Below are 27,877 nucleotides of genomic sequence, written 5' to 3'. Positions count from 1 at the left end.
TCTTTCCAAATGTAATTGAGTGGGGATGTCAACTTGATGTAAACCGGAGCTAAATTTATAAAAATAAAAGCTACACGAGCTTAAAAATAAATAAAAGGCAAAAGAACTTCTAAAAAAAACATTCATTAAAACTGTCAGATGAAACAATGTTGAGATTCATGCTTTGCTGCTGAGACATAGGCCAGATATATGAACAAAACCATGTGCGTGAAAGATATTGACACATTGCAGCAACAGCACAAGGAGAAAAACCTAAAATGTAAAAACGAAAAGACAAAACAAAACAATAACACTAGAGTAATTCTACAACAATGTCACAGCTCTGACAGAATGGCAGGGATGTAATGAGACAACTCGGCAGTTAGAGATTGAAATCCATTCACAAGCTGTGTGTGGAACTCCTGATCTTCCTCACCAATCAATCTGAAGTGGACACGAATGGCACGCTTGCATACTGCCATAAATTCAAGGAGCGCGGCAATGAGTTGCTGCAGTTCCTGCGACCGCAACCTTGTTGCAGGCTCACCAGACAGGAATGCAGTGCACACACTCAGTACCCCGCTGTTAACCTGCAAATAGAAAGTAGAGAAATCTGATCAGTAATATATAGAGATATAATTTGAATGATGAAGTAAGCAACTGATACACTTGCTTCAGAAAAACACAGTTTGAGAGCAAACTTCAACCTGAACTGCAACACTGCCTTGAAGAATTCTCTGTAGGCTCTGGAGACGTGGGAGTTGATCCCCTTCGGAACTGCGAGGCTCTTCAAGTTCATTTCGTAAGGCAGCTGTCCGAGTTTCAATCATCCCAATGGCATTTTCTACTGGGGAAAACTCAAGCGATTCCGATTTTGTAACTAAAAGCCTATTCACAAGAGCTGGGAATGAACCTTCAGTCTGAAGAACAGTTCGCCTCTTCCACTGGTCTTCCAATCCACCTTGAGTCTTTCCATTTTTCGTAAATGGGGTATCAAACAAGAAACGATCAAAGACTCGTGCACGAACACTACCAGTGGAAAGAGAAAAGATTCTCTCCCTTCTGCTTCCCAAATCTTCATCTTCCATGACTGGATCAACAGCAGTTATCTGCAGGTAGCAGACACCAGGCTGCAATTCATCTGCCTTTACCTGCCTGGAATCCGGAATAATGTGTAACGTGTGATTGCCATCCATCCTAGACTCGTATATATGACTAAGTTTCTCCATTATGTCACCTAGCCTTACATCACGGGCCTCCCTGTATACATATTCCTTTCTATCTAACTTTCCAAATCGGTCACTGTAAAACCCAACCCTGTAGTATGTTGCATCAGTGAACGGAATTGGACTTGATTCCTGCTCAAGTATTGATTCATAGATATTAGTAAGCATCGTGTGACATTTACTCAGCTGTCCATATGCCCTCCTGCTTTTGTAAACTGGGATAACAAGTTCCAGAATGCTTGCACAGAAATGAAAGAGTTCAGCTTGAGAAAATAGCTTATTTGCGAGCTGTAGGTACTTCACAGCAGAGTCAACAGTAAGTTTTGATGCACCATATCCTTCTACCTCAGCTGCAGAAGTCTCAGAGCTGATCTCATTGCTGACCATTGGACAAATTTTACGTAGAGCAGTTATGTGATCTTTGCTCCAAACACCATCATTTCTCGCCACAAGGGCCTATAAAGAATAAAAATAGACTATTAGGTGAAAGTAAACTAGTGAGCAACTGTCTTAAAGTTACGGAGCCATTTTTTAATTCTCTACTATACATAGTAATCCACAAAAATCTTACAAAACTAATAGGAAACCAGATCTCAAGCACTGCAGAGAGAGAAGACTGGTATAATTATGCATCAAGCTATACACAGAAAGTAATTTCAATTTTACATCAGCTCCTCATAACTCAGAATAGCCAATATCTAGCAATTACTTTCAAGTTTTCAACATAACTGCTGCCACATTAGCCGGTGCGGGGTTTTGGCTACAATTAAGCCGGTCTAAGCCTCATTTTGATAAATTATTGACTTTTTCTACTTTCACATTCCAACCGACTAAAATATCTCAAATCTCAGATTAAAATTACCCATTAAAAATGAATTTAAAAAGTCAAAGAATTTGTCCAAATTGCACTAGTGCCAGAGCCTAAACACACTTAGTCCTTGACAATCTTTTGAACTACGACTTAAGAACAAAGTAGGTAAAAGAAGGTAACAGAAAGCAAGAAAATTGAGAGGGAAGAGAAAGAAAATTAGGTTGGTTAGTCACAACTCACAACCAACAAAGAAACATGTAGAGTTTGGAAGTTTGCAAGGTCAGTCACAACACAAATAGGAATGTGCTAACATTTGAGACACTTCAAAGGTCATGAATTTTGAGAACAGACAAATGTTTCATGCAAGATGGCATTGTGAAAAACCATAACACGGTTACCTGCATTACAATACCAGCCACAGCAACAGCACACTGAGCAGCTTCTGCCCAAGACTGCATTTCTTGATGTGCATCACATAAATGCAGTAACCACATTATGTGAAGATCTGGGACAGGGGCAAATGCCATAGCCAGTCTATAGAAGCTTTCTGCAGCTGCATATCTGTCCATAGTCATCAAAGAGCCCTGCAAACCAAATTGCAGCCAGTATTAAAATCTAACATTGAACTTCCAAATTACCAGCTACAAAAGGATAAAGGGTCAAGATCATTAATGTTACACAAAATATCCTATAACAAATAAAGCTACGCAGGCATTATCAAACTTACCAGGAGTGCATGTTCCAAGCTGGCATCAAGAGCAAGAAGAAGACTTTCGGAGAGATACTTCACTTCTGACCAGGACCATCTATTTTCTGTCATTCTTTCTGGAATGTCTAACAGAGCACTCTCAGGAAGTCCACACACTCTCAAAAGACTGGGGCTCTTAGAGGCATCTGCCACTTCCTCCAGTGATTGCCGAAGACGCCTTGCTTCACCACTCTCTTCTAGTGTTCCATCAGACTTCATCTGAGTCACTTGTACATCAGACATCAACTCTGACAATGTGATGATCAGCATGACCCTCAACCTTGCTGTCTGCATAAAGTAGTAGAAAGAACTCTGCCAAAAAGAGAAGGGGAATTATTTTTTAGTTGAAAATGAACTGGAGCACATAATGTCAATGTGTCAGAAGAAGCCTACCCTTATAAGCATCTGGAGCCCCATAACAGCCCTTTTTCTGATATTATCATTTCGAAACACAGCAAGTCGAAGAAGATGGAAAGTGACTTGCTTTAAAAAACGGTCATTTTCCCTTGCCATCAAATTTGCACCATGAAGATTGAAGACACTGTTGAAGACAGGAAGCAGTGATCTCCAGAAAGACAATGGTTGATTTCGAGAGAAGAAGCTCATGAATATAGCTGTGACGCAATCAAATTTTCCATAGTCAGTGGCGATGCTATGGGATGCTGCCATTGTGGAAAACTTCTCAGTTATTTCCAAAACCTGAAGACTGACAGAAGCACTCAAGTTTTCTTCCCAGAGCTCCTGAAAGGCGAAAGCTATTAACCACCTAATGGGGATCACGCTGCAATCAACAGACATAGAATATTTACAGAAGCCTTACCAATTTTTGTCTCAATATTGGATGCAAAGATTCTCTTAGTGCTTGAGCAGAAGCTCCAATTCTAGAGGATTGTGCCTGAGCCAGAGCTTCTCTTAAGGAATATGGCTGGCTAGGGGAACTCAACTGAGAATTTACTCTCTGCCATGAATACCCATTTTCAGGTGTACCCTGAGGCTGCATTAAAGAGATTCAAGATTCTTGAGGACATGTTTAAAGATATTGATTTCTATGTAACAAAACTGAATGATTTACCCCAAGATGAGACATGAAACTACTAATGGAAGCAAGATTATATCCACTGTGCACAAGATCGAATTCCTTATAAGCAGTGAATAAAAAAAACACGGGCCTCGTTGGTTTCTTAAGGAACTGAGATCAGAAAATTAACTCACTCTGACTTCTTGTCTAGATGCCTCAGACAGATAGTTGTTGATCGCAGGAGAGAGTCTGTCAGAATACTTGGGGGAAGCAGGGCCATCACCAACAGGACTGCGAGAACTAGATCCCATAAGCATGCCATCAGCAGGTTTTCTGTGCTGTAAAACACATTAAATACAACTAGTGTTACGGGAAACATTTGAGGTTGGAGTATGTTGTGTTCAATTAAGCAACTTGTACATTTCATAATCTCGTAAATATATCTTGACTATGAAAAGACCTAAAAGAGTTTAACTCCTTTCACTGAGGAAGTTACACGGAAAAGTGAATGATTTCAAGAATGAGTTGCAGAATGAAAAATAATATGAGCTAAATCCTCAAAGAACTAAACAACTACAACAATTAATATGCACCATTCGCTCGAAAGGCCATTTACATCCAAAGCAGTCTTGAAACTTGATGGTCAAAATTATATGGTTACACATACCTCAGTGAGTTCTCTCACATTGACTTAGATTTTACCAACTAAACAAGAACTAAAATGTAAGTGCCACATGAGATCACATTATCACTTTCAAAAAAGAATGAGCACATGAACATCCTCAAAATGAGAACAAAAGCATAGTATGCTAACAATATGAATAAAAGGTCATAGATAATCACTAATGTAACAAATAACCTAGAGGAGTAATTAATAAAAGGCAACCTCAAATAGAACAAGGCATTCCTCCATGAGTTTGAAAAATAATCTAGTTCTAGCAATGCTTTGCTGCCACGCCTTGACAAGTGATGCATCATCAAGGTTCCGGACAATTTGCAAAATAGCAACTAAAACTTCACGCTTTTCAACAGCATTGAGGTTGTAAAACACAGGCATTTCATCTAGAATCTGCATAGACCACAACACTAGTTAGGATTTCTTAGTTTATGACATTGACCAACTCATAATATTATAGATATTGCTAAGAACTGTCCTTATTTCAATACATGGGAATATGTTATTAGTTTCAAGCTTACGCGGGTATGGGGAGTGAGAGAACCTGGAAATTTCTGGATCTACGAGAATACTAATGGATATTTTGACATCAATATAAATGGTTGTAAAATGGTGAACTTCAAAAGATGATATAGCTACATTGAGTATATGATAAACTTGTACTATAATGTAGAAAAGCATCTTTACTTCATGGTATTTTAAGTGGTTAATGCAAAACTGAGATTCCCACTAGCAGGGTTAAACAATGAAAAGGAGCAAAATGAAAAGAAAAACCTTTTACACATTGCATTATGAAAATAACACTATGCACCTGTCCGATAAGTGGAAAATATAGCTGCGCAATATAAAGTTTATCTTCAGGCTTTTGGTATCGAGCATCAAACTCATGCTTGCACAAAAGGACTACTAAAATTCTAGCCGCCTACATGCAGAGACATGAAAGAGTTAGAACAGAAGCATAACATATAGTGCACATCTAATCAACAATAAATTTTCAAGACTTGGCAAATTTATATATATCGTATCAAAATCTTGTATATGGTTTCATGCCTCCTGATAAAGGAAGGTGCAAATTAAGGATGGACGAGCATAAAAATGTATCCACCAACATAAGTAGAACAAAATAAAAAATGTATCCACCAACATAAGTAGAACAAAATAAAAAATGTCAGGGCAGATTATGAACTCCAAGCTTTTTGTTTCTTGTAAAAAAAACACTAAATAAATAAATAAATGCACAATTATCACTATAAACTCACCTTTGCCCGCAGAGATAAATCATCATGATCCCAAGTAAGAAATAGCTCTTGTATTAGAACAGACGAAAGGTAGTTCCTATGACATGAGCATTCACTTCATCAAGACACGCTAACGCTCAAAAGCTTCTTATACACATGAGGTCTATGCAATAAAAGTAAACAAAATCTTGAAAATTTTTTTTTGATAAAATCCATCTTACTCACAAACTATTAGCATGCAAATAAATAATCATTGAGATCAAATGAATCTTTCTTTTCTTATTAGAAATAAACCTCCAAAAGAGAGGGTTCATTTTATTGAAGGCAACAAGCCTACCCATGTGTGAGGAGCTCAGTGTAATGTGCATAGCTTGCAAAGATTGCATTTAATATAAATAGTGAAGATGACAAAAAAAGTCATGAATTTGGTAAATGCGAGAGAGAAAGAAGAGAGAAGGGGAGGGGGGGGGAGGAAGGGGAGGGTAAAATACCATAGAAGACATACTTTTCTTTTTCAAAAGTTCATCCGCAGTGCCATGGTAAAAGTAAGAAGGTGAGGTTACCAAAAGTGAGACAGTTAATTGGTAAGTTACCTATCAGAAGGGTCTCTCCCAGGCATTTCCACAAAAAGGTCATGATCACATATAATTTGCAAAAATGTGAGCTTGCAATCATGCAGAACCAATTGACATACCCCAGAAAACTTGTCCAAGTACAAGGACACCTACAGCAGATGGAAGACACCATAAAGTGAATGGAAACTACAAAATGGCAACCAGAAAGCTGAAACATATGGATAAACCTAACGCTTACATTGGCCCTTTCAAACTCATCTTTATCATTAATATCATGCATGCATCTAGAGCAATACTTCCTTGTTCAATCAAAATTTCATGATGTTCTTCTTTCACTGTACATATATTCTCTCTGGACCCCCTTGCTCTAGTAGCACTAATGTAACCCAGAAAATAAATATATAAACATACACCCACACACACACACAAAGAAAGGAATAGAAAGATTTGATTCAAAATTTGAATAAAACAATAAAAGTATTAAGGCTCCTGCAACATGTGCACCTTTAGGACAGGAGCGTAGCTCAGCTCTACAAATTTGAGCAGAAGGCTTAAGAATTCATAGGGTTGTCTTTTTCTATAATTGTTGGCTACTCCATGGATTTTTTGTATCTTTTTTAGGTTCAAGCTAGTGGTTGCAGTTTTCTGTGCTTTTGTATTTTCTTTTTTTAATTAATAGCTCTTGTTTCATAAATATATATAAACAAGACAGATAAGCAGACAGCATACCAATTCAAAAACTTGGCGAGGTTCGATGATGGACAAGAGATCATAACAAAAGAAAGCCAAACTGCTGTTTAAACGCTTTGCCAAGCTTAATCCTTTCTTACAACGTTCATGCACTTCTGTTAGTAGGCAATCATACAACTGCATTATGCATCTGAATACACCTTCTTTCAATTGCATAGGCGGAATCTCTTCACCTGCAATACAAAAAGAAACATAATAATAAGAACCTGAAGAAAATTGTCTGCTAATACTTATCATAATAACAGGGGAATTGGAAACCTAGGCACAAATAGAAATCCAAATTTAAGAGATGCAAGAATATTCCATAGAAATGTAGACACCATATAATACCAGAACAGTATGGAACAGGTATGAAGTTGAAACTGTACATAGTCCAATAAACAATCTTTTCTGGGCAATTGTTAAAAAAATGAAAAAAAATAAAAAATAAAAACCTATATTATGGCTGTTGGAATGATCACTGAACCATTTAACTTATGTATGGCTATTAGAGATTCTTTTTTCTTTTTTTGAGAAGAAATGAAATTTATTACCAAAGATAAGAGAGAACAAGAAAGGAAAGGTGGCTAAGAAAGCCACAGGCTATTAGAGATTTTAATAAATTGAAGTTCTAAGAACATAGAAACAATGTTTGTGAACACTTGTGAGAGACAGAAGTTTGTAGGCTGAAGAGATATTTTCACCATGGTTCAACTTTATACATGATTACTATGTTCACGTCCTATGCATTCTCACTGAAATTTACTAGCTAATAGATTCTGAGTCCACCAAACACACCACTTGCCTGCCTGAGTACTTTCTCTTCATTGGTTTATCTGCCATCTATTTTCAATGACATTGCTAATGTGTATACAACTTGCTAGACAGAAGTATAACTGTTAAAAATTTGATTTCTACAACATGTTACTACTGTTATTTCTTTGTTTCATTACTAGAAAGCTATTGTTTGCAGCTTCTTTTTCGTGTTTGTGTGCAGACGGGTCATAGGTGTATGAGAGCAATAATAGACACTGTTTAACAATCAAAAAAGATAAGTTAAAATAGCAATCAGATGATTTGTTACGAATAATTTCCTTGCATTGAAATCTACCTAATGGAAGATTATGATAGAAAAGACGCATCTTCTCCAATGCCATTGACTTGACAATTAGCTCAAGGAAAAACCAAGCCATTGCCAAAACGTCATCATACACAGGTCCAACACGGTATCCTTTAGCCTGCACAATGAAATAATAAAGTTTAAAACAGTTGGCCAGTTAGAACAAAATAATGATGATAAGAATCATGAACCACATCTTGCAGTCACCATACAGAATCAAAGGATGCAAACATTACAAATCGACACAAGCATAGTTCATGAAAATCAGGATTCTCAACTAGATGGGTATGAAGTCTTCAAACAAAAGTACAATGGAAAGATGAGGGAGGGAGTTGATATGTAAGAGATGCGAAGAAGGAATGGGAGAGATATGACGGAGAATGCACATCTATCATCTCTCTTCTCAACATCCTCTCATTTTCCTTTATCTTTAATTAAAAATGAAAACCAAAACTTATAATACCAAACGTACCATAACTCACAGGAGAAAAACTTAATTTTGCTAAGTGGATTAGACATGAAGTGATCTTGGACGACCCTGGGCTATACATACAGTAATAGAATAGAAATAGAAAAATGAGCAATTATCTCCCCATTCTTGTACAATAGTAATAGAAAAATGAGCCATGGAAAACCATTAGACCAAAAAAAAGTAATAGAAAAATGAGCCATGGAAACCCATTAGATTAAAGATGATGCTACAATTGAAATATAGCCTCACAACCAAACTAGAAAGAGTAGCTTAGGACTCTGGCATGACAGAAACCAATCCAATTGGGTAACACAATAACATGGAGAAGTTATCAAACCCCAATTGGCAGGGAACAAGTCTTCTTTCAGTTGAGTATACCGTATGAGAGAAGGAAACAGCATATCTCATTTTGTCAGGACGAAGGAGAAAACTAATAGTGATGATCAAGAAAGCACATGATAATAGCAATTGGCATATGAAAATCTCCATCCCGACAGGCGTACCTTACTACGAGCCAAGCTTCCCCAAACAGTTGACAGGCCAGGATAAACTGGTGGTTGACGACCTCCAAAGTCATCAAACGCATAATCAACATAGTTAACTAGGAAGTGATTTCTTTCAGCATCATCAACTGACTCCTGCTGTACCCTACAGATGACATTCCATACATGTCAAACCAGAAGCGTTTTAAACAAAAGCAAGAAGAGCAAAGGCTGGTGCAGAGTACAACTTTACAGCAAACTGCCAGTGATTACGAGTAGAGCAGAGGACCAATGTGTGTCATATTTAAGCATTTTGTATCGTGTTGTATGATATTACCCTAAACCCAAACCCATTCTCTAATTTAATGTATTTTGTCTTGTTTTATGCATAAAGAAAAACCATAAACCCACATCCACACTAAATAAACCATAGCCTAAAGGAATTTTCCAGAAGCAAAAACGTAAATAAATAAATCATCTTCCATAAAAGTTTAGCTTGCACCACCGTATTGCAAACTATATGCATGCCTAAAAAGTACAATTGCGTACTACTAAAATAGTTATGGAAGAAACACAAACTACAAGTTTTTTCTTTAAAAAACACTTCTGAAGCCATGATAAATTACAATTCTGAAGAATGTAAAATCATTAATCAAAACTAAACCACACACCGGGTCACGATATTAACCATGGCTCTGAATGCAGCAACCTGAAAAGCAGCAGTAAAATCAGAAACTAAGATGACATTACACAACCCAGAACCCAGTCAGTAGAAGGATGAATCTATATTGTTACCAAAGGGGTTATTGAAATACCAATTTAGGAAATAAAGACAACGAATGGAGCAAGAACAACGATTAACGTTAAAAATCAGTACTATAAATTTTAAAAGAACCTGGAGGGTTTCTCCGCCATTGCCTATTAGATGGAGAAGCATATTCAAAATTGGATGAAGAAACTGAAGCAAAGCAATGGAATCAACATTCTTCAAACTGTTAATAGCCTGCATGAAAAATTTTCACACTCGAATCACTTCTTGCTTGGCATAAGTTAAACACTACAATATCAATATGTAAGGAAAAGACAGAAAACAAAAACCCTCTATATTAATTACACTGCTTACAAGTTATTGCACGATCAACATCCCAGACACATATTAACCAATAATCCAAATAGCAACGTTATGTGTATATTGAGATTTAAAGTGAAAGATATGTACCCTAATATCACCTTATTCAAAACAAAAAAAACAAAAAAAATTCTAATAGCATATACATAAATGTATTTCACAACTTTTGTTATAAATAAGATAATGGAATTTTGTGCCACAATAATACAAGAAAACAGGACAAGTTGATGTAAAATAAAAAAGATTAAAAGGAAGAATACCTCCAGAAGTTCAGAACCCCAAGGTGCGCTTGTTCGAAGAGTGTGCCTATCGTATTCAAGGAAAAAATCTCTTATGCGCTCATTGATAGGATATAACGACGAACAAAGCCTTAAGCGCAATCGAAATATATTCTTTCCATCTTCCAAATAATCCAACCTCTCCTGGTTGTGGGAAAGGGGTGGAGATAAACAGGCAATGGAATCATCAGTTTAAGAAAACAAAAGCTTCCTACCAACTACAAGAGTAGAATGCTGCTCATGTATATGAGACTGCCAAAAATGGCTTATCAAAACAAAAGATGTAGTTTAACATGCACGATGATGGCATACATAAAATTAATGGAATAAGCACTCAAAATTAATGAAATCAATATGTACTTGTTGAGGGAAAAACTGAGATTCAATTGTTTTGTATAATACATCCCTGGTAACCATTAAAGTGAGGTTCAAACTAAAAAATGATATGAGGAGAATCAATTCAAATAAAATGGAAAAGGGAATGAAATCATAAAACACAAACAAATTATAAACTCAAAAAGCAACCCAAACATACTCTGCCCATATCCTGGAGATAATGTGGAACCAGCTCCCTCATAATTGGCAAAGAAATTTCAGAGCGCAACCTGAGAAGAAAAACAACCATTATTGTTTTGGGATACCATTGATAACATTAAAACTCTAAAAGCCATGGGAAGATCAAACAAGTAGCAAGTAATAAACTAAAGCACAATGTTTGAAGACCTTTCCAAAATTTGTTTAATTCGCATAATCGAGCCCAACAGAGTTAAATCACGATATTGTATTTTCATATTGAAAACAGTAACCAAACTGAGGCATGCATTAGATACAAGTTGTATTAACTCTCGAGCTATTTTAGCAATTTCATTGAATGAAGAAAGATTGGTTTCCAAAGGAATAACATACATTCATACATGATCAATATATTAAACAAGCAACCCAAAGCTTTTGAGTTTCATTCTGTTTTAAGATCAAAAGAGGAAGAAAGATCAGACTTGAAGGCATATACATACTGAGCATGTGTGGATAGAGAGTTTGCTCCATGCTGTCGACGTTGACGTCCCTCTCGAGAATTTGCTCAAGGATGGGCTCAAGCGAAGAGGTTGGTTTGGGTAGAGAGTTCCATATAGGTCTGGCCGAAGCTTCAGATTTGGAGGCGGTATGGTTATTCTATTGCATGCATGAATTTTACTTATTTTATTGAACATAATGCTGATTTGCCGTAAACCATTTCCCCTTTTTTTGGTTTCTAACACATTTTGTTATTGTAAAACTTGCAGTGGGATGGTTTTGTCAACAATGATCGCTGCTGGGTTAGCTGAGGTATGATTGCAAGCTTTCTCTTTATACAACTTACAAGTTTTGTTGTTTTGAGTTTTTTATTTAGATGTAAAATTTTGTCACTAGTTAGCCAAAAATATATGTGAGATTTTTCAAAGGCATGTAGGGCACATTACCTGCCAAATCACACACACAGTGTTAAATATAGTTGACATAAACTTATGTGGCAACAGGAAAAGGATTTTAAGTAGGCAATAAACAGGACAATTTAAATCTCTATTACTCAATTGAATACTGCGTTTACATATTACATGGAATGGTTTAAAAGTTAAAACCGAACATATGAAACTGAAAGTGTGTATAATTCATTCCGGAACTTCCACGAACGGTGGCACATTTCGTAGCGAATATAAAACTTGATAGGCCTACTTTCTAGCTGAAGATGCACCCTAGATTTAGCTATATTCAGATGGTACAAACAAAGTAGTTGACATGCAAACAATGGTAATGTATGTTGAGACATGTCAGTGTTGATCTAAATACCTGTGGAGTCGAGAGAAGTTGCAACAATGTTCCTAGCAGAGCCAAATTGTCTGGCTAAGCAAAGTGCAAAAGAGAAGTCTCCTTCTCCCACTAATGCTTAATCTTCATTTCTTTAATTCTTAAACTTCAAATAAACTAAAACAAAGCATGATGTGGAGAAGATATTACATCTTAAAATCATCTAATCTTTAATTCTGTAATAAAAGATGGTTGAAAAAGTGTAGAAGAAGCTTTGTCCTGTCTCTTATACTTCAATCCCACATCGAAGAGGTAAAGGAGTTTATAACACTTTATATACTTTTGTCCAAAACGAGAGGTTAGCCAAATTCAAAAGAATCTGAATCAAAAAACACTCTCAAACTCTCTTGGATCTGGCTTTTTTTATTTGCTGTTTTTTTTTTCCTGCAACTTCCTTTTTGGAAATTCTAATACGACTACTCTTTTAGAAAATAAAAATAAATAAACATTTCAGTGCTATCTGGAATTGTCGATTGATTTGCTCTAGTGTTTTTTTTTTTTTTTTTTTTTTTTTTTTGTTCAAGAAAAGCATTGGCTGTAGTATTTATGGATGTAACTTTTAGCTGAAACCCTTCAAAACTTGCAACTCCTAAAGTAAAGATTGTAGTTCTTAAATTTTTCTTTCCAACTCCTAAAGTAAAGATCGAGTGGGGATGTCAAAAGATTCAAACTTGAGGTAAACCCGCCCTAAATTTATAAAATTAAAAATAAAAAACTCAATTGGAACATGAGGTCAAGGCCCGTAAATAAATAGAAGAATAAAACACAAAAGGCAAAAGAACTTAAAACAAACATTCATTAAAACTTGAGGTATACCTGTAGCTGTAGTATAAAATACAAAGTAAAATATGTCAAAGATGTATTATATGATTTACTTCATTTGGCAGCCGTCTCTTTTGTTGAGTTTTGGAAAGCTTCTTAGAAAACTTTGCTCTTCTTCTTCCTCAAGAGTGAACCTTCATATTTTTCATCTTTGAGTTTTCAAAACTGATTTTTCGAAAACTGCATTTGAAATATGAAAACCTCATCTTGCTAGATCAAACACTCTCTCATATATATCTAGGTCAAATTCAAGATTGATTTCTTCAAGAGTATGGTTTCTTGAAGAAATTGATCATTTTACAAGGCATTCTGGTTTCTTGAAGAAATTGATCATTTTACAAGGCATTCTACCGCATGAATGCTAAGTTAGTAAGCTGCAAAATCATGACAAAACTACTCCATCAAGAAAGAGAGGCGCCGAATCCTTGCAAGATGGGGGGCAGACCGGTCAAAGTCAAGTTACTACTTGAATCCAAATTTCGTTTTTGTCTGAGTTGGAGTTGGCTAATTAGTGTCATGGGATGAAAGAGCTGAAGAAGGAGCTGCCATTGCCATGAAAGACTAAGCTGCTGGTTTTTGCTAAGCTGGAGAAGAAGATTGCACAAAGGAGGTATAGCTCATCTTCCTAAATAAATCGAGGATTTGTTGAGCTTACTAGTGTTTCTTTGTAAGAATCTTTTTACTTAGTGGATTGTCTGGTTGGTTGATGACCCCCAGTTTTTCCCAATGGTGGGTTTCTGGGTGAACAAATTCTGGTTTGCATCTCTGTAATTTTCTGGGTTTGTGTTCTTGACAGTTGACTAGTCATTGCATGATGTTCATGTATTTCTGAGTTTGTGTTTTTGCGGTTGACTAGTCATCATTTTCTGTTGTTTGGTGTTTACTTGATTATGAAGCCTTCACACACATTCACCATAATTGTTGCTAGCACAAGGGATGCCTAGATTGACGGGTCCTTCTGAGTGCTTTGGTTGTCACTATTAATTCTCTAGGCTTGCAGGTACGTATTGATATGCTATGTGTATGTTCTTGTCTGTGGTGATTCATGGCTGACAGTTGGCTAGTCATAAGTATATTTGGTCAATGATTAAAGTATGTGAAGATCACTATGTCTACTTGAATAACATTTAAATTTACCCCTCGCCATCTAAGTACCAATTTCATCATTTTGATAGAAAAAAGTAACAGAAGTTACTTTAGGACTTTTGTTACAAACGAAAGTTAAAGTTAAGGGACTATGGAAACCATTTTGAGAGTTGAGAAACTAAAGCTCAAATGGGTACAAAGTTAACTTAAAAAGTAAAAGAAATTTTTAATATTATTTTTTTACATATTTTATTACACCTAAGCTAATAAAGTGGACCCCATGTTTGCCATGTCATCACTTAACAAAAGACCAAGCAGTCAAATTGACAGAACCTGTAAATTGGTCGAATTTTAAAACATTAGGGTGTAAATTGACAAAATTAAAACCGCGTGGCCCATTTTAAGAATGACCCCAAATCTTAAAAGGGTAAAATGATGTTAACCCAATAAATTAATACGTGGACAAAGAGAACATTATAGTTTATTTTTATATGACATCCTCTGAACAACCTAACTTATTGGAATATCCAATTGAGGATTTGATTACACAATGTAATTATGTAGTTCATTTCTCATTGAATAAAAGATAGTACCCTCTAAAATTTGTTTTATTATGGGTTCCACAACATAAACTTGTTCTTTAATTGAGAACTAGATTATATTATACTACTAGTCTCTTGTCACAAGCTCAAATGCGTACCAATAGGCTTTCTTTTTGTATTTTTATTTTATCCTTCTTTGTTGAGAACATTTGCTAGACATTAACTCTTAATTTTTTTTAATTACTTATAAATATATATACTTTTCTTTTTTTTTTATGTATTGGACTCTCTAAAAATTTGTTGCCGCCTGTTTTTTCCCAAAAATATTAAGAAAGTAATTAAAGCAATCAGCCAGAATTGATGATATTTATCAATGAGAAAATTATGACGGATTTGAAGGCCAATTGATGACCGACCAAATTGATATGGTCTTGCCATGTCAATTAATGAATAGTGCCCTATGAATTCTATTTTTTATTTATTTGTCTTTTTCAATAATCCTTCAAACCCAAAAAAATGAAAAATAAAAAGTAACCCCATCAGCGTTGCTGGTCTGTAGCCTCACGTTGGTTCTCTACTCTTCCTAACGTCTCCAGTCCCCTCTTCCTCCATCAAATCTATCCATCCCCATCCTCCATTGCTGGAGATGAAAAGAATAATCATATTGAGTTGACACTATAGCACACAGTACCCACCAACAAATTATGGATCCAACTAATTACGCTAATCATCTTTTACAATGAATTGTAGATTCAAGAAACAAAACTAAGAGCTGGTCTCGATCTTCAACTTCTTTGCTTTGGGAGAAGAGTAGACAAGTAAACATCTGAATTGTTCAACCCAATTTCAATTTTATTAAGGAAACTCGAGGTCTCAGCAACGACGTGGAGGATGGGAGATGGGTAGATTTGATGGAGGAAGGGAGGGTGGAGTCGTTAGGAAGAGAATAGAACCAACGTCAGGCTACAGAGCAGGACGCTAGGGTTATTTTTTATTTTTTATTTTTTATTTTGCGTTTTAAGGATTATTGAAAAAGAGAAATAAATAAAAATAGAATTTACACGGCCAGCTAATGTGGTCAATCTTATGTGTCTAAATAGCATTATTGAATTGAAAACAACAAAACCAATAAGGGGAAAATGCAATGAAGCACAAATATGGTACGTACGAACATCTAAATGATTATGAGAGATATCATCAAAGATCCACAACAGCATATCCCTCTAAGAAGCATAAGGGGGTACTAATTAAACGACACTAGGATTCAGAGAAGCATATGCAAGCAGTTCCTCATTGCGTTCAATTATAGTCATGTGTTCTTCCTCCAAACTCAACAACGCTTCTATGCCAACGCCATCACTCATGTCCATCAATAAAGTTGTATTCTTGGATTCAATGCGACAAAAACTCATCCATGATGGCTTTCCCCAACCAAAGTCGGCTTGGTAGAACGAAAACCTGCACCAACTGATGCAACTATAGGTCTCAATGCTATCCTTCATTATGAGATTCTTAATCCCTTCAATGGTTTGAAATGCATCCTCACCACTAACTCCATTAGCATACTTTTCTTTAAATTCCTCAATGCCCTTCCTCAACTTATGAACCAAGCTTTCAAGTTCCACTTCATCACTTTTCATAGTCATTGCTGTAAACATCGAAACAAAGTTCCCCAATATGTTTTCTGCCATGTCAAGCCCTGATCTTTTCCTCATGTTCACCACTTGATTCCACGCGGATGGCTTTGTAAAACCCAAGTTTGATCTCGATGCTTGCAATGCGCATTTCCAAATGAGCGCAGACACTACTTCAACACGCGTAGGATTTGGCACTGCTGCACTGGCAGCTTTGGACTTGAGAGCAGCAATTTTTGAGGCATCAAACACAAACCTCTTGGTTATACAGTTGTCTTTAATCAACTCCGCGATTGGTTGGGGTGAATTGAAGACATCTTGTGGTGGGAATAGAGTAGCTGCAACACCAAATTCTGCAGGAAGCAGAACCTGATCACTAGTAGTTTTGGCAACCGAGCCAAGTGCAATTTCAGTCCAGCTTTTGATGAATGTGCTGAGTGTCGATGCATCAGCAACCTTATGCGAAATGCTGATTCCAACTGCCATTCCACCACATTCAAACAAGTTAACCTGGACTAGTAAAAGATGGCCTGCCTCTGATTGTTTGCATTGTATTCCAGTTGGAAGCAATTGTTTTATGATCTCGAAATCGGGTTTGTCTAAAACCTTCCGTATGGGACAGTTGACTTGGCATTCAATAAGTCCAGCCCCATGGTCATTGCAGCTGATTGAAACATTATATTCGAACTCTCCTGCGAAGGGGTAGAATTGGGTGAGAGCTTCAGATAATGATGTTTTGAGAAGCTTAGATCTTTCAGCAAACAAGGAATTGTGATCAATGTTGTTGACCACATCATCACTAATATTGTTGGGGTAGAAGAGAAGTAATGGGATATACGTTTCATTTTGTAACTGATCAAAAACAGAGAGACTGGAAGTTCTAAGGTGGTGACTAGTTGGAGAAGATGGCTTAATTGTTTCTTTGTGAATGACTTCAACTTTGATTTCTGAAGCCATCTTTTGTTTCACACGTGAGAGTTTCATTGCAAAGACGTCTATTTAAAGACGCAGAGTCACCACTTTTAATTAATATATATATTCTGTGAGGGATTTTTGAAGACGAGACTTGTAGTTTTGATTGGTGGCTCCTGCTGAGAGATTCTTCTGACAAAAAAACAAGCTGAGATTCTTTTAGCTAGATGGCTCACAGTAACTACAAGAGTTGCTCCTGGAAAAAAAAAACTACAAGAGTTGCTAGATAGGATTGTTTATTGGTTTATTAATGTGTTAGGTGAAATTTTGGGAAAAAAATAATGTGTTAGGTGAGATTTAAATGCTTGCGGACAGATTCTCTCATGATATGATAAATTTCCAAAATGAAGGCAAATTTACCTTGTCAAATTCCTTGATGCAACTTTGCCTTTTTGAACCTCCTTTCTCAATAAGATGACATGACATCGCACACAATTAACAAAGTGTTTTCTTTAGGGAATTTGCCTCACTCCAAGTAACACACGTCTTATATGAAGCAAATGTTAGAGATAAAGAGCTACATAAACCAGAAAATAAAATAAAAAATCATTTGCCTTATGGTCTTAGATAGAGCAGGGATTCCAATTCAACATGAAGTATCCGACAATGGTAGTAAGGATTGTGATCTTGGAAATCCTCAAATCTTATGGAAATCTCAAATTCTTGTGGCCATGCTTTGGTTTCTTCCTTTCTAAGCTCTCTGAATAAGTGCAAGCCATATCTACTATGTCAGCTGACCATAAACTAATGCTCAAGGCACCAGGGTGGAAACTGGAAGCAGCACGAGGGTACAAGCGTTTGGCAAATATGAAGGTGCTTGACGCTCCAACATGAAAATTTGCTCACATTTCCCGACTCCTCTCCTACTTTTGTAACCTGGATAGTCCCATGGTGAAAACTTTTCTTCTTTAACCAAAAACAAGCCAACCTCTTCTGTTAACTTCTCCATTTTTCCCAGTCAGTGAAAGGATATGAAGTCCTGTGGGTCACATGAATTTCTCCACTTCTGGTCAGCATCTCACTGGAACTCTTCAAGTATCCCATCACCAAATTTTGATGAAACCTGAAAATTCCAAAATCCATGATTTTAATCTAATGGACTTAGAAGATGGGCCTAGAGTCTAGGCTATTTGGGCCAGGCTGACCGGGTATACATGAAGCACGAGTGAGCTCAATTTAAATATGTCAGCTTGCTATGCCACCTTTAGTTGTGACCATTGATCGATATAAGAAAACTTACATGCATGTTTCGCTTCAACTTACCAGATTTTGGATTTCTTCTTTTCCGAACCATTCAACTGATCGGAATGAGGAAAATTAAATATTATTCGATCAAACTGCATCTTGATAAGGAGAGGGTGATAGTGCATGGTATGCACATCTGGCACATGGAATATTTTGCATCCCCTATTCTCTAATTCCCTCAAGTTTCTCAAAGCTTTTGAATACTTCACCATTAATTCCTCTACAATTAGGATACAAATGAATTCAGTCAGAAACCCAAAATTTAAGCAGAAGCAGAAAAAAAAATTACTTTTCAGATTTGTTATATAAATATTAGAAGCAAATACCTTAATGAGGTAACTTTAATATCAAAGTATATTTCTTATAATCAGAATTGGTGAAACAGTCAAAGATGATCCAATTACCCCTGGAGTCGAGAGAAGCTGCAACCATGTTGGCAGCAGAGCCAAATGCTCTGGCTAAGCAAGCTGAAAAGGAGAAGTCTCCTTCTCCCACTAAGAGTATCTTATGAGAACTTCTGTAGTGCTTAATCCGTTTCTTCTCTTCCAACTTACTTGAAACTCGTCCCAATTCTTTAACTTCTGTTCATTTTCCGGGACTAAATTTATTCTAACATTTTCTCAAATGTAAAGAGTTGCAGGCTAGAGAGGCAACTGTTAGGCTCACCCTCAAATGTCTCACATTAAATTTTCCATGCATTCATTCCTTGTTTTCTTTCCCAGTCTGTTTATGTTCCATGTGTGCCACTGTTTATGTCCTGTCTCTTATACTTCAATCCCACATCGACGAGTAAAAGAGTTCATAACGCCTTATATACTTTTGCCCAACACAATGGGTTGGCCAAATTCAATAGAATCTGAAACAAAAACACACTCAAACTCTCTTGGGTCTGGCCATTTTTGTTTGCTGTATTTTATTTTTGTCTGCAACTTCCTTTTTGGAAATTCTAATACGACTACTTTTTTTTTTAGAAAATAAAAATAAATAAACATTAAAACAACAGGCATTTTACTGTTTTCTGGAAAACTTGTCGATTGATTTGCTACTTTTTTTTTTCCTTTTTTTTTTTGGGTAAAAGCATTGGTTCTAGTATTTATGGATGTAATTTTTAGCTGAAACCCTTCAAAACTTGCAACACCTAAAGTAAGATTGTAGTTCTTAAATGTTTTTCTTTCCAACTGCAATTGAGTGGGTATGTCAAAAAGATTCAACTTGGAGTAAACGCGCCCTAAATTTATTATAAAAATAAATAAATAAATAAAACTCGTTCGGAACCTGAGGTCAAGGCCCAAAAATAAATAAAAGAATAAAACACAAAAGGCAAAAGAACATAAAACAACATTCATTAAAACTGTTAGATGAACAATGTTAAGATTCATGCTTTTCCTGATACCTGTAGCTGTAGTATAAAATACAAAGTAAAATATGCAAAGCGTATAGCCGCGCGGCTATACTCCTTGAATAAATATATATATAATAAAATATATATATATATATATTCAAAGGGTATAGCCGATCGGCTATACTATTGGCGTATAGCCGCTCGGCTATACTATTGCCGTATAGCCGCTCGGCTATACTATTGCCGTATAGCCACACGCCTCTACGCTTTAAATAAATAAAAAATATTTACTCTTTAAATATTGTAATATATTTCAAATCGTATAGCCGGACGGCTATACGTTTTAAATATATATATATATATATATATATTATTTTTTATATTTCATACTCTAAATATATTTCCACCGCCACCTCCAGAGCTCAACAGCTCCGAAGAATCGAGCTCCCCTCTGCCCCCACCTCTTCTGTCACTGCTCAAGAGCCCCAATTCCGTTGGTAACTACTAATTGCAATCAATTTTCTGCCCCCACCTCTTCTCTCTTTTTGCCCCAGTCCCGGCCCAGGTAACCAAATTCTCTAATGCTCAGTTCCATTACCAAATTCTCTAATTGACTACTTAGAAGTTTCATTAGCAAATGCCATGACTTTGAGAGCTTAGAGCCTTTAGAGGCTTTACACCCTTGATTAATTGTATACTTGCAGTTTATATCCCACCAGCCCCAAGGAAAGAGATGGCCTTATTTTTGAACAAGCTAGCTTCTCTGGTGCCTGGTCTCCATGCTGTCGACGTTGACGTCCCTCTCGAGAATTTGCACAAGGATGGGCTCAAGCGAAGAGGTTGGTTTGGGTAGAGAGTTCCATATAGGTCTGGCAGAAGCTTCAGATTTGGAGGCGGTATGGTTATTCTATTGCATGCATGAATTTTACTTATTTTATTGAACATAATGCTGATTTGCCGTAAACCATTTCCCCTTTTTTTGGTTTCTAACACATTTTGTTATTGTAAAACTTTCGGTGGGATGGTTTTGTTAACAATAATCGCTGCTGGGTTAGCTGAGGTATGATTGCAAGCTTTCTCTTTATACAACTTACAAGTTTTGTTGTTTTGAGTTTTTTATTTCGATGTAAAATTTTGTCACCAGTTAGCCAAAAATATATGTGAGATTTTTCAACTTCAGTCATTTTAGATAACAAAGCAGATTCAAGCTATCCAATGAGGTGTATAAGCTTCACAATCTCCAAAAATATATGTGAGATTTTTCAACTTCAATCATTTTAGATAACAAAGCAGATTCAAGCTATCAATGAGGTGTATAAGCTTCACAATCTTCCTGAATTTTACAAGGTTAGCATTGGTTAATAGGAGCAAGTGATTGTGCATGAATTTTACTCATAACTCGGAAAAAAATAAATCACAATATTGGATGTCGTTCATGGCAGGATCCAGGTCCTCATAACTCGGAAAAACAGAGGCCTAAAGTCCATCCCTTGGTTATGTCACAACTCAGGGGAGGATATATATGTATGGCAAAGAGGTTTAAAGTGGTAAAGAGGGGAACTATTGACGGCAATGCACTTCTTCTAATCAAAGGGATCGATCCGAGGGTCATGTTCGCTTGCCATCGCCATTCCAGTGCAAAGGTATGTAGGGCACATTACCTGCCAAATCACACACACAGTGTTAAATATAGTTGACATATATCAGTCCTCAAAACACCTGAAGCAGCTAGTCCTCGATATGTATGTATGATGAGCCAAATAAACTTATGTGGCAACAGGAAAAGGATTTTAAGTAGGCAATAAACAGGACAATTTAAATCTCTATTACTCAATTGAATACTGCGTTTACATATTACATGGAATGGTTTAAAAGTTAAAACCAAACATATGAAACTGAAAGTGTGTATAATTCATTCCGGAACTTCCACGAACGGTAGCACATTTCGTAGCGAATATAAAACTTGATAGGCCTACTTTCTAGCTGAAGATGCACCCTAGATTTAGCTATATTCAGATGGTACAAACAAAGTAGTTGACATGCAAACAATGGTAATGTATGTTGAGACATGTCAGTGTTGATCTAAATACCTGTGGAGTCGAGAGAAGTTGCAACAATGTTCCTAGCAGAGCCAAATTGTCTGGCTAAGCAAAGTGCAAAAGAGAAGTCTCCTTCTCCCACTAATGCTTAATCTTCATTTGTTTCACCACAAACTTCAAATAAACTAAAACAAAGCATGATATGGAGAAGATATTACATCTTAAAATCATCTAATCTTTAATTCTGTAATAAAAGATGGTTGAAAAAGTGTAGAAGAAGCTTTGTCCTGTCTCTTATACTTCAATCCCACATCCACGAGGTAAAAGAGTTTATAACACTTTATATACTTTTGTCCAAAACAAAGGGTCAACCAAATCCAAAAGAATCTGACTCAAAAAACTTCTCAAACTCTCTTGGATCTGGCTTTTTTCATTTGCTGTGTTTTTTTCCCTGCAACTTCTTTTTTGGAAATTCTAATACGACTACTCTTTTTAGAAAATAAAAATAAATAAACATTTTAGTGCTATCTGGAATTGTCGATTGATTTGCTCTAGTTTTTTTTTTTTTTTTTTGTTCAAGAAAAGCATTGGTTGTAGTATTTATGGATGTAATTTTTAGCTGAAACCCTTCAAAACTTGCAATTCCTAAAGTAAGATTGTAGTTCTTAAATGTTTTTCTTTCGCTAAATTTATAAAAATAAAAATAAAAAAATCGATCGGAACATGAGGTCAAGGCCCGAAAATAAATAGAAGAATAAAACACAGAAGGCAAAAGAACTTAAAACAACATTCATTAAAACTTGAGGTATACCTGTAGCTGTAGTATAAAATACAAAGTAAAATATGTCAAAGATGTATTATATGATTTACTTCATTCACATTCACACTAGATCCTCTCTCTCTCTCTCTCTCTCTCTCTCTGCAAATTCTAAATTTGAAAAGAATAAAAAATTTCGAACACTTTGCATCTTTTGTTGGGGGAGGGTGGGGTTGCGGGTGGGTTGGGCTCTAGGTTCTGAGGGGGTGGGAGCAGGAGGAGGGGGTCTTGTGGGTGGTCATGGGGAAAGAGAAGTTTTTGGATGTCCTGAGAAGGGTTGGCTGGGGTTCTGGGTTCGATGGGAAAGCAAAGAGAGACCGAGAGTTGGCTCCTGGGGTTCTGGGTTCGATAGGAGAGATAGAAAAAAAAATATATATATATATATATATATGTATGTAAAGAGTACAGACGGGTTGAAGCGTATAGCCGTGCGGCTATACGTTTTTAAATAAAAGAAATATATTTAAAGAGTATCGCTGCTCAGCTATACTCTTTAAATAAAAATATATATTTTAACAGTATCGCCGTTCGGCTATACCGTTTAAATAAAAATATATACCTATAGCCGGGCGGCTACACTATTTAGATATTCGAATATATTTAAACAGTATAATCGCGCAGCTATACCGTTGCAATAAAATAATATTTTTAAACCGTATACTTGTAGATGCCATGACTTTGAGAGCTTAGAGCCCTTAGAGCCTTTAGACCCTTGATTAATTGTATACTTGCAGTTCATATACCACCAGCACCAGGGAAAGAGATGGCCTTATTTTTGAACAAGCTAGCTTTTATGGTACCCCATCTCCATGCTGTCGACGTTGACGTCCCTTTCGAAATTTTGCGCAAGGATGAGCACAAGCTTGAACGGGTTGCTTTGGGTAGAGAATTCCATATAAGTCTGGGAAAATCTGTTCCAATCCGAGTGCACCAGGTTGACTCCCTGTTCACAATGCTTCGGCAGAAGCTTCAGATTCAGAGGCGGTATGAACATAATTCTATTGCGTGCATGATTTTTACTTCTTTTATTGAACATAATGCTGATTTGCGGTAAACCATTTCCCCTTTTTTGGTTTCTAACACATTTTGTTATTGTAAAACAGGTGTTGGTATTGGAAGCAAGTGGGAGGTTTTTAGTTAACAATGATCACACCCGGACCTTTGTGTCGATAGAAGTTATTGCTGCTGGGTTAGCTGAGGTATGATTGCAAGCTCTCTCTTTATACAACTTACAAGTCATGTTGTTTTGAGTTTTTTATTTAGATGTAAAATTTTGTAACTAGTTAGCCAAAAACATGGGATTCTGAAACATTAATATCTTGCTTACTTGTTTTTTAGCTACATATGAAGATTTTTCAACTCCAACCATTTTAGATAACAAAGCAGATTCAAGCTGTTAATGAGGTGTATAAGCTTCACAATCTTCCTGAATTTTACAAGGTTAGCATTGGTTAATTGGAGCAAGTGATTTTGCATCAATTTTACTCTTACTCGGAAAAAAAGAATTCACAATATTGGATGTTGTTTATGGGATGGCAGTATCCAGGCCCTCATAACACGGAAAAACAGAGGCCTAAAGTCCATCATTATCAGGGAACCAATTGATTCAGTACGCACGCCTCACCTAACCTCATCACTATTGACTTTTATTTAAATGGCAAAGTTGCACAAGTGAAGAAAACCTTTCAATTGCGTTCAGATGTCTAATCATATTCTTGAACAGTCAGTATATATACAGAAGTCCCTTCCCTTGGTTATGTCACTATTCAGGGGAGGATATATGTATGGCAAAGAGGTTTCAAGTGGTAAAGGGGGGAACTATTGACGGCAATGCACTTCTTCTAATCAAGGGATCGATCCGAGGGTCATGCTTGCTTGCCATCGCCATTCCAGTGCAAAGGCATGTAGGGCACATTACCTGCCAAATCACACAGAGTGTTAAATATAGTAGACATATATCAGTCCTCAAACACCTGAAGCAGCTAGTCTTCGATATGTATGTATGATGAGCCAAATACACTTATGTGGCGACAGGAAAAGGATTTTAAGTAGGCAATACACATGACATTTTAAATCTCTATTACTCAATTGAATACTGCGTTTACATATTACATGGAATGGTTTAAAAGTTAAAACCAAATATATGAAACTGAAAGTGCGTACAATTCATTCCAGAACTTCCACGAACGTTGGCACATTTCATAGCGAATATAAAACTTGATAGGCATACTTTCTAGCTAAAGATGCACCCTAGATTTAGCTATATTCAGATAGTCCAAACAAAGTAGTTGACTTGCAAACAATGGTAATGAATGTCACTTGCTTAACAGAAACATAAGCTCATTCTCATTCGACGTATTGGCCCTGAAAAAGATTTAGGCTCATGCAAGTCGCTTGCTCATTGTAGTATTAAAAATCACAAAAAATTTAAATCAAAGAAAACAAAGTTCATATGCAGGGGCTTACCGTTGCATGCGAGGACCATTAATTCCAGAATATCCAGACCATGGACCTGAAGTAGTAATGCCAAGGTGGAAACCAGAAGTGGTGGAATGGCACAACAGCTTGGCAAATTTGAAGGTGCTACACATTCCAACAGGAAACGTTTGATCACACATCCCAGCTCCTCTCTTATTTTCATAACCTGGATAATCCCATGGTGAGAACTGTTCTTCATGAACCAGATATAACCCAACCTTTTGTGCTAACTCCACTATTTTCCATTCACTGTATGGAAATTTTGTCTTGTGTGTCACATGAATTTCTCCTATTGCGGTCAGCATTTCGCGTGCATTCTGGAGGAATCCCCTGATCAAATCCTGATGAAACCTGAAAATGCATGAATTTCATTTAGAATTCAAAATCCTCTGTTTACATTTTTTTTGGTAGTGTTCTGGTTAAGCTCAAAACTACATTGTTTCAGTTCTTCAATAAGGAACACATTATGAACGCAAAATACCATAGAGCATATACCATGATCTTTAAAGGGGATGCATATATGGATTTGTTTTAACTTACCAAATTTGGAACCTGTTGTGTTCAGAAGAAAAGGGACCATGCAAGTAACCAGCGTGAGGAAAATTATAGATTATGCGATCAAAGCGTATGCTAATCAACAAAGGGTGTCGGCTCATGCTGTGGACATCCACCTCATGCAATATTATGCATCCCTTGGCCTCTAATTCCTCCACATTGCTCATAGCTTCTGAATACTTCAGCATCAAAGACTCTACAATTAGAATGCAAAGGATTCAATAAGGAACCCTCTATTTTTTTTTTTTAATAAAATAAAAGATTGCATCTTTGGGCCCTTTTATCTATTACTTAACCATTAATGACCCTACAATTAGGATGCAAAGGATTTCAATCAGAATTCAGAAACCCTCTATCTATCTTTTCACCATCAAAGACTCTACAATCAGCATGCAAACTATTTCAATCAGGAACTTTCTAGGCTTTTCTATTTGAAAGACAACATCTTTGGTCCCCTCTATCTATTATTTCCTTTGGGTCATTACCAAAATGTGAACTTTAAAACCAAATACAAAACCAGTTGGTTGTTTTTATTAAAATTTCAAACGGGGTTGCTTGAAAACCAAGGAATTGGGCATAAATAATGAGTAAAAGTGGACGTACTTGGACGTTGACACAAGTCAATGGTGATTCAAAAGTTACCTCTGGAGTCGAGAGAAGTCGCAACCATGTTGATAGCCAATCCAAAAGCTCTAGCTAAGCAAACAGCAAAAGAGAAGTCTCCTTCTCCCACTAAGAGTATCTTCTGATCGCTGCTGTAATGCTTAATCTTTCTCTTATAGCTAAACACTTCCATTGTGATTTGGTTCTCTCTTCTTCGTCAACTTTCTCAGAATTCCTTGACTTGCTATTATTTTTCTCTTTTGGGACTTCAAACAGTACGAACTTCAAGGAAATTCTTAATTGCAACTCCTAAAGTAAGATTGTAGTTCTTAAATGTTTTTCTTTCCCACTGCAATTGAGTGGGGATGTCAAAAAGATTCAACTTGAGGTAAACCCACCCTAAATTTATAAAAATAAAAATAAAAAACTCGATCGGAACATGAGGTCATGCGGCTATACTATTTAAATATTCGAATATATTTAAACAGTATAGCCGTTCGGCTATACCCTTGCAATAAAAAAATATATTTAATCCGTATAGCCGCACGTCTATACACCTGCAATAAAAAAAAATATTTAACAAGTACTGGATATACTTTTTAAATAAATATATATATATATATATATTTAAAAAGTATAGCCGTCCGGCGATACATTTTTAATAAATATATATATATATATATATTTAAGAGTATAGCCGCATGGATATACTATTTTTATATATATATATATATATATATATATATTTCTACCGCCACATCCAGAGCTCAAAAGCTCCGAAGAATCGAGCTCTCCTCTGCCCCCACTTCCTCTGTCACTGCTCAACAGCCCCAATTCCGTTGGTAACTACTAATTGCAATCAATTTTCTATATTTTTGCCTTCTTTTGGTATGGTTTTGAAAAGAGGAAACTGGAAGCAGTAGAAGGGTACAACTGCTTGGAAAATTTGAAGGTGCTGCACTTTCCAACAGGAAAAGTCTGGTCACATATCCCAGCGCCTCTCTTATTCTGATAACCTGGATAATCCCATACTGAGAAAATCTCTTTATTGACTAAAGATAGCCCAACCTCTTGTACCAACTTCACTATGTTCCATTCACTGAAAGGAAAAGCTGTCTTGTGTGTCACATGAACTTCTCCTGTTCAGGTCAGCACTTCTCGAGCACTCTTGAAGTATGCCTTCACCAAATTTTGCTTGTCCCACGTCGACAAGCTGACACTTTATATCTCTCCGTTCAACACAATGATTCGGCCAAGTTCACTAGAATCTGAATCACAAAAACTCTCAAACTTTCCCGGTCCTGGCCATTTTTGTTTGCTGTACACCGGGATGTTTTTTTGGAAACTCTAATACGACTGACTCATTTTAAAATAAATAAATAAATAAACATTAAAACAACAGACATTTTACTGCTGTCT

The 27,877-nt window shown here is 36.4% G+C and overlaps 4 protein-coding genes and 1 pseudogene across 8 annotated transcripts; 1 reads left to right on the top strand and 4 right to left on the bottom strand.

The window, feature by feature from the left end:
- Nucleotides 1-111: 111 nt before the first annotated feature.
- Nucleotides 112-14,292, bottom strand: LOC148918675 (guanine nucleotide exchange factor SPIKE 1-like). The gene is made up of 20 exons (XM_089048675.1): nt 14,283-14,292; nt 11,495-11,546; nt 11,017-11,086; nt 10,464-10,625; nt 9,970-10,077; nt 9,746-9,783; nt 9,096-9,240; nt 8,112-8,238; nt 7,001-7,194; nt 6,290-6,420; nt 5,718-5,793; nt 5,270-5,380; nt 4,669-4,851; nt 3,977-4,120; nt 3,585-3,758; nt 3,158-3,505; nt 2,744-3,076; nt 2,415-2,600; nt 687-1,661; nt 112-569 (listed from the first exon to the last, which is right to left on the bottom strand). Exons 1-20 carry the CDS (start codon nt 14,290-14,292, stop codon nt 315-317), a joined length of 3,822 nt encoding a protein of 1,273 aa, XP_088904801.1. The 3' UTR covers nt 112-314.
- Nucleotides 11,520-24,902, top strand: LOC103325799 (uncharacterized). Of its 5 annotated transcripts, none has more exons than XR_016125238.1 (8): nt 11,520-11,640; nt 11,762-11,804; nt 21,248-21,313; nt 21,409-21,609; nt 23,557-23,806; nt 23,926-24,021; nt 24,161-24,262; nt 24,362-24,902. XR_016125238.1 is itself a non-coding variant. In XM_089048455.1 (8 exons), exons 2-5 carry the CDS (start codon nt 20,746-20,748, stop codon nt 23,599-23,601), a joined length of 429 nt encoding a protein of 142 aa, XP_088904581.1. In that variant the 5' UTR covers nt 20,371-20,507; nt 20,732-20,745; the 3' UTR covers nt 23,602-23,806; nt 23,926-24,021; nt 24,161-24,262; nt 24,362-24,503. The 5 variants fall into 5 exon arrangements, 1 of the variants encoding a protein (XP_088904581.1); XR_016125236.1 differs by having other exon boundaries at nt 21,156-21,313; XM_089048455.1 differs by lacking the exons at nt 11,520-11,640; nt 11,762-11,804 and adding exons at nt 20,371-20,507; nt 20,732-20,862 and having other exon boundaries at nt 24,362-24,503.
- Nucleotides 15,849-17,421, bottom strand: LOC103325796 (BAHD acyltransferase At5g47980-like). Its single transcript, XM_008227976.3, has one exon. It carries the CDS (start codon nt 17,389-17,391, stop codon nt 16,021-16,023), a length of 1,371 nt encoding a protein of 456 aa, XP_008226198.3. The 5' UTR covers nt 17,392-17,421; the 3' UTR covers nt 15,849-16,020.
- LOC103325798 (uncharacterized protein At4g26485-like) lies at nt 17,845-20,561 on the bottom strand (annotated as a pseudogene).
- LOC148918674 (uncharacterized protein At4g26485-like) lies at nt 24,495-26,908 on the bottom strand. The gene is made up of 4 exons (XM_089048454.1): nt 26,498-26,908; nt 25,841-26,051; nt 25,289-25,651; nt 24,495-24,740 (listed from the first exon to the last, which is right to left on the bottom strand). The coding sequence occupies exons 1-4, from the start codon at nt 26,649-26,651 to the stop codon at nt 24,737-24,739; spliced, it is 732 nt and encodes a 243-aa protein (XP_088904580.1). The 5' UTR covers nt 26,652-26,908; the 3' UTR covers nt 24,495-24,736.
- Nucleotides 26,909-27,877: the final 969 nt, after the last annotated feature.

The sequence above is a fragment of the Prunus mume genome, linkage group LG3 (assembly GCF_029339155.1).
Source record: "Prunus mume cultivar Tortuosa linkage group LG3, ASM2933915v1, whole genome shotgun sequence".
NCBI lineage: Eukaryota > Viridiplantae > Streptophyta > Magnoliopsida > Rosales > Rosaceae > Prunus > Prunus mume.
This window is presented reverse-complemented; position numbering and strand designations above follow the sequence as displayed.

Excerpts from the sequence above, each read along its gene's own strand:
- LOC148918675 (XM_089048675.1), bottom strand. Across the intron at positions 5,381-5,717 it reads ATTTATCTCTGCGGGCAAAG|GCGGCTAGAATTTTAGTAGT; the intron begins GTGAGTTTATAG and ends CTCTGCATGTAG. Across the intron at positions 2,601-2,743 it reads GCTTGGAACATGCACTCCTG|GGCTCTTTGATGACTATGGA; the intron begins GTAAGTTTGATA and ends TTTGGTTTGCAG.
- LOC148918674 (XM_089048454.1), bottom strand. The coding sequence starts at position 26,651 with ATGGAAGTGTTTAGCTATAAGAGAAAGATTAAGCATTACAGCAGCGAT. Across the intron at positions 26,052-26,497 it reads GACTTCTCTCGACTCCAGAG|AGTCTTTGATGCTGAAGTAT; the intron begins GTAACTTTTGAA and ends TTCTAATTGTAG. Across the intron at positions 25,652-25,840 it reads CACAACAGGTTCCAAATTTG|GTTTCATCAGGATTTGATCA; the intron begins GTAAGTTAAAAC and ends ATGCATTTTCAG.
- LOC103325796 (XM_008227976.3), bottom strand. The coding sequence starts at position 17,391 with ATGAAACTCTCACGTGTGAAACAAAAGATGGCTTCAGAAATCAAAGTT.
- LOC103325799 (XM_089048455.1), top strand. The coding sequence starts at position 20,746 with ATGCTGTCGACGTTGACGTCCCTCTCGAGAATTTGCACAAGGATGGGC. Across the intron at positions 20,863-21,247 it reads AAGCTTCAGATTTGGAGGCG|ATAACAAAGCAGATTCAAGC; the intron begins GTATGGTTATTC and ends CAATCATTTTAG. Across the intron at positions 21,610-23,556 it reads ATCGCCATTCCAGTGCAAAG|TTCATATACCACCAGCACCA; the intron begins GTATGTAGGGCA and ends GTATACTTGCAG.